We start from the raw sequence: 6,074 nt of genomic DNA on the forward strand, positions 1-6,074 counted from the left end.
AAACCTGCAACTTCTGTCTCAAGTATCAATGACTCTTCTACGTGTTGATCAGTCTATTGCTAGGAACTAACGGAAGCATGTGTGTAAATGTTTCGCGTACGAAGTTTTTTGCTGGCGTGTTCCGTAGCAGCTGACTTGCTCCGTGAAGACCATCAACTTGCTTGACAAAACACAGTTGGGAGAGTTATGCATGTGGTAGCTGAATGCTAGTGTGAGTTGTATGAGTGTTGTCGGTGAAACCAGTCTATGCTGAAAAGCCAAGAAGCACTGCACATCTGGTTCTTTCTTATTGGGAAGTTTCCTCGATGTCAATGTTAAAAAGAAGACAGACGGGACCATAGAACGCAAGGTCCACAGAAAGCACACAAAGCCTGTTGACTTTGATAGCTTCGTTGCTTTGCACCAAAAGTGCGACTTAATTAGATGCCTGACTGAGAGAGCAATGAAGGTATGCTCGCCCGACTGTCTAGAAGAGGATCTAAAGTTCTTGGGACGCATATTCCTCCAAAACGGACATCCTGAATGGTTCTTACTCAACACTATGGAAGCCGTTAAGCCCAAAACTACACAATGTTCTGTTAGGACGAATCCTGTATGCATGAGGCTTCCATTCAAAGGTGACTCGGTTGTTGAACTAATCACCAGAGGGCTCAGAAACTTTGTTGATCTGACATACTTTGCCGCTAATCTATGTTTGAAATTCAACTCTAGCCCCACCATCAAATTCCGCTTGAAGGACAAATTGCCACGTCCTACCACCAGCTTTTGTGTGTACTCAGTTGTATGCTCCTGCCGAGCATCATACATTGGTCGTACGACAAGGCATTTATCGGACAGAATGCTAGAACACAAGCCCGTATCTCTGAGTGATAGTGGGAAGAAACCAGGCTGAAGCGCGATTGCATCACATTTGGCCGAAACCGGTCATGTCATAGACAAGGAGCAAGCCTTCACCATCATATATCGGGTACCTCTGAACCGATCACGACTGGTACGATCCAGACTGCTATCGATCGATGAGGCGATTGAAATCCGGCTCCCGGATCCGCCACTTTGCTTCCAAAAGAAACTTGTGCGACCTCTGAACTTGAACTGGCCTACGAAACATCCGGTCCCACAAGACTGTCTGACATTGGCATCACTTACTTTATTCCGTGACGCACTGACCCACCCCTCATTCAACCCGCCTTCCTTTGATTTCTATTTCACCAAAGTGTATATAGACCCGATCTTTTCCATGTGATTTCCACCAACATAAATTTGTGACGTATTAACCAAGAGGAATAATAACAGAAAACAAGCTTTATTCCCTACCTTCTGAGTTCTCATGATTATTGGGAATCGTTAGCAATGCACTTTCTACAAAAAACAGTTTCGAACCCGCAACTTGACAGTTAAGCCACGAGCAGCTGATCAACGGTGGGATCAACTCACAATTAACCTCACAGTGCCGCTCGTTCTTCAATGATGAAATTCCAATAATGTAGTTACCTATTGACCATCTGTGACCTGGTAAAACAGTCTTGTATTTTGAGCTACTTATACACCGATGGTAATGTAAGGTGGCTTGGTGATCTTTTACTCCAGATTTGGTCCTATCAGTGAATGACACTCCATGAGTTTAGTGAGATGCGCATTGCTGATGATTTCCAATAAGGACGGAAGAGCTGTACCGTACTTCTCGCTTTCTCAGCACAGACTGTTTTCATGGACAGGACGAAATCTCAGTTGAAAATATTTTGGCCTAGTTTTAAAATAAATCGAATAATGGTACAGTCATGTTCGTGAACTTTAGCCTGTTTGCAAGAACGTTATACACCTTGTCCTTGTGACCCAAAGGACATCGCTGGCACCATTGTCAATTTCGCATAGATGGATCAGCTCATTCGTTTTGGTGAACCGAATGCCAAACCATCACTTAGAACCACGGATCACATTTAATGCGTTTAAAAAGTTAATAAAAAGGTCTTGGCATTCAGATGCCCGTCATACACGGTGGACAAACGTAACGGATTATGGTTTGGGGGAACATGCGATACCATCAAGCGAAAACAAGTCCCTATAATGGGCGCAGAATTTGCACATGGTATGTTCTAGTTGTTTTAGGTCGTTGAAAATCCTTTCGTTCAAACGGGTACGACTGAAGAGAGAACATCCAGAATTTGGAAGGTCCGTTTGCGCTCAAATTACTACATAAATTTTTATTGCATACAGAATTCCAATAGAATTGTTGCTCACCATTTTGAAATCTCTCTAAAAGCAAGCACGTCTACCTGAGTAGTCCAAAGTAAGCAACTGTTCTGTTGGGTATATGCCAGCAGGGCTTTATTAAGCACATTAGTTAGACCAGTTTGTATGTATGCAAATTCCTCGTTTGAGGGGGGTATTTCAGCTTCCAAAGTTTGATTTCACCCTTATTTTCATGTGAAGAAGTTTCAGTGTACAAGAAACATCATTTTGCAGCCGGAGAATAGCACTGTTGCACCTACCAGTTTACTTTTCAACGTGATTTGAACTTGACCTTCTTAAGATTCATTCACTACGACTTCAGAACAATGGTATTGATTTTTAAGCGAAGAGCACGGATACCCAATTGGGCAAGAGGGATTGAGGTAAGAAGTATGTTTATGTAAACTTACTTTAGGTGATCAATAAAGTCACGTGATAAAATACGTAAATATGGTTGTCCATTGTTGACAAATACCTCCTCGCAGTAGACAAGCCTTTCTAGGCGGAAAAAGCATCGCGCGCTTTTAGCTTAGGAAAAGATTTTGTTCACCCTTAGAATGACTAAAGTCGTCATCGATATAAGTTTATTTACAGATATTATTTCGTTCCTGAAGGCATTTTCTCTGACCCAACCAATTTTGTTTTGTACCTAATGTGTTGATTAGTTTCTGTAACGCATGCAAATCCTGGGTATTTGCTGTGAGCGTTATCAAACTCACATCAGATGTGAAATACACTTCAGCCATCTTCAACAGCGTTTGTTTCCGGTCATTAACGAGGGTTACTTTAATAAGTTCCAGAAAATTTCAGCAACACGTGGCGTTTTTATTTTGGTTTGGGCCCAACACAAGAATCAACAGTCAGGGAAACAACCAGCCATACTGAAAGCATGTTTTCTCAGAATAAAAATTACACTAGCCATCTCCCAATTCAGCAGTCCGATTATTTTCAACATGCGTTATTCTGTTTCCTCCCTGTTGGCAAATCGTCCTACCACATGAATCACCCGCATATCGAACTGGATGTTGTCCGACACCGCGCGCATCCAATCAATTGTCCACACCGAAGAAACGCCCGGATTGGTCAAAAACCAAAGGCTGCATAGTTTTTGTTGCGTTGCTGCATGGGTTCATTTGATTGGGTAGTTTGCACAATGAATACGCGTGCTATGAACCAACGGTCTTGCACGTGTGGTTTTACCGTTGAACTTCACGCGGTGAGTGCTTGCTTATGCAGGCGACTAGGAAGTTATTTCAACGTTTGTACCATCGTTTTAATTTGAATAGCAATCACAAATGTGTGGAGTAGCACCCAACCTGGTATTTCCATTCAGTAGCACGGGGTTGGTGTTCCGACAGACTACTTTGATCTGTCTTATGATAACTGCTAAGTGTTCCCTTAATAAAATATCAGGGTGAATGATATAAGCTGCCCCCTTTTTGATTAATCAAGAGGAAGCATAGATGCGATTAGTATCTGGGTTCCATCTGCAGGAACAAGTACCCAGATTTCCGGGTTGATTTTCAAATCGTGAGTCACTTTCAGATCTTCTCATCTCTGTAAGCAGCATGCTAATCTATACTTTTTGGAACACGAAATCAACGAATAAGCCGTACTTTTCTACTCATCTCAAGGAATGCACGGCACTCTTTTATGTTGTACAGTATGCGCACCCGAGTGTCTGATGTTACTACTTCGATTCTCAAAGTGGTCAACGAAACTATTCCGATTTCATACACACATTCCATGTTCACAGAACGATTGCCGCCTTCTGTGACCACACCAAGGGGCTTTAGCCGCAATGCCTGACTGAAACATCTTTGAATAGCTAAGTGCAATGCACAGATGATGCTGATCGTTCATCTGTTGGCCTAAATTGGCATGTGGCCTGCTGATATCTAGTTACCATTCAAGGAGACATCGTTAGTCCCAGGCTTAGCAAGCAGATAAAGTAACGGCGGATCAGCGTCAACCGAGCTACGAAAGTTGCAATACACTGCGAGGTGAAGTTATTCATTGAGTAAGTTATTAGCAACTTAGTCTCCAAAAGCATGGGTGCTTTTACGCTGCTATTCAACTTATCAACTCAAAATAACACTTAAACTATGGTTAGTGGGAATATACGTGGGATGGCAAGATGATATTTCACCTAACTTCATCAGTCGGATTCCCTGAAATTACACGTAGACCAGACAAGTATATCCCTAAGGGAAAATAGTCGATAAGAGGATATACACAAATATCAATTGCTGTTCACAACATAACCACACAGATGTCTCATCTGCGATTCTTTGAAAGAGGATCGTTAGACGGCAACTAGAGCCTACCGTTCGGTATTCTATGGTTACTTTGCCAGGTAACTTATTTCTTTATGAGCGTACAGCGTTTTGCGTCGATGACTGGCACAAGTCGGTGAAACATTAATCTCTCGCGTTATTCAAATACAATGAATTAACCAACCTTTTGTTCTGAATCACGTAAAATCGATCATCCCAAAGCATCGTGTCTACCAAACCGATCTCGTGTACTAATCCTGGTGTGTGTTTCTGAACGATACGTATATGAATCACTGTTGTTACCCACGAAGATATGCCAAACACTAGTGTATTCTAATTTAGAACACTTACGGTCTCTTTTGTGAAACCAATATAAGGAATTATGGTTTTGATAGAGAAATGGATAACATCAGTGATGATACATACTAAGAATAGCTCAATATGACGTATTTCTGTTTTTTTTTGCCATTCACTTGGCGTGATTAGTAACCCAGGTGCACCATCCACACGCAGCTAATGCGGTTGTAAGTTTGAACTTACAGTTAGAAATAAATTTTCAGCGGACGGTTAGATTGAATTGCACTGCACTATCGATAATTAATGAAAAAAAGACTGCGAATTCCCAGCTTCGTGCAATGCAGTGTTTTCTAAACTAAGTTGTTACACACTTTAATTGCGCCCTCCCGATTATTTCTCGATGATAACACACCACGAATGAGGTAGCAGCAAACTGTTTTAAAACAAATGATGAAATTTCAGAGTATAGGAATCCATTCGAGCCATGAACCTGTAAGTAGTATACTAGTAACAAATATATAGCTTTACTCTGGTCTCTGTTGCCTGCATTCATTCCTAGCAAAACGACAGCATGGACTTGTTTTTTATCCTGGAAAATGTGAAAGAATATGCCCTCGAAGAAAGATGTAAGCATCTGACACAGACTTTTCAAAGGCCTGACTAAAGATGGCTTGTTATGGGTTAGAAAGTCGTACCAATGGACTCATCTGGCAGTGCCTGCCTTGTAAGGAAGGACACAACAGACAGCCCAGCAGCTAAAAAATACTCGACGATCCCTTTAAATCCAGACCCTTGACATGCTGGACACATCTGGGTCTTCAAGTCTGATCAGGCTAATAAGTTCACGATATAACTTTTTACCGGACTCGTTGGACGATAACCCAGCGGCCCTGTTTGTTGGATAGCATGACACGCTTCGGCAACATAATGGGTAGTTTTTCCTGATAAATTTGGAATTTTCAGTATGCACAGAATTTGAGTTTTGACGGCGCAACAAGTTATGGGCACAACCGGGACCATCCAAGAGTGGTGTTCCAGGCGTGTTCATCGTTGAAAGTATCGTCATATTTGAGTCATATTTGACTGATTAGATGCAGCAATTTTAGGGCGTTCTGAGGAATGCAATGTAACGCACTTACCTGCATTCTAATTATTGTGGGCTCAAATCCCTAGAGGGTTTAAAACAAGCGCTTAAGTTAGTCCTTATTGGAAAAGAAATAGAATCCTGACAGGACAATTGGCTGTGAGTTTCTGTAAACCCCACGACCGGTT

The 6,074-nt window shown here is 41.8% G+C and overlaps 1 protein-coding gene across 1 annotated transcript in view; it reads left to right on the forward strand.

Annotated features, from left to right (window-relative positions):
* Positions 1-3,397: 3,397 nt before the first annotated feature.
* The window catches only part of T265_11261 (hypothetical protein), a gene marked incomplete at both ends in the record, with an annotated part of 19,727 nt that continues 17,050 nt past the window's right edge, over positions 3,398-6,074 (forward strand). The window contains one exon of the mRNA XM_009177868.1: positions 3,398-3,445. Coding sequence (XP_009176132.1) covers positions 3,398-3,445 — 48 coding nt within the window. The remainder of the gene's footprint in view (positions 3,446-6,074) is intronic.

The sequence above is a fragment of the Opisthorchis viverrini genome (genome assembly GCF_000715545.1).
Source record: "Opisthorchis viverrini unplaced genomic scaffold opera_v5_464, whole genome shotgun sequence".
In the NCBI taxonomy this organism is placed as follows: domain Eukaryota; kingdom Metazoa; phylum Platyhelminthes; class Trematoda; order Opisthorchiida; family Opisthorchiidae; genus Opisthorchis; species Opisthorchis viverrini.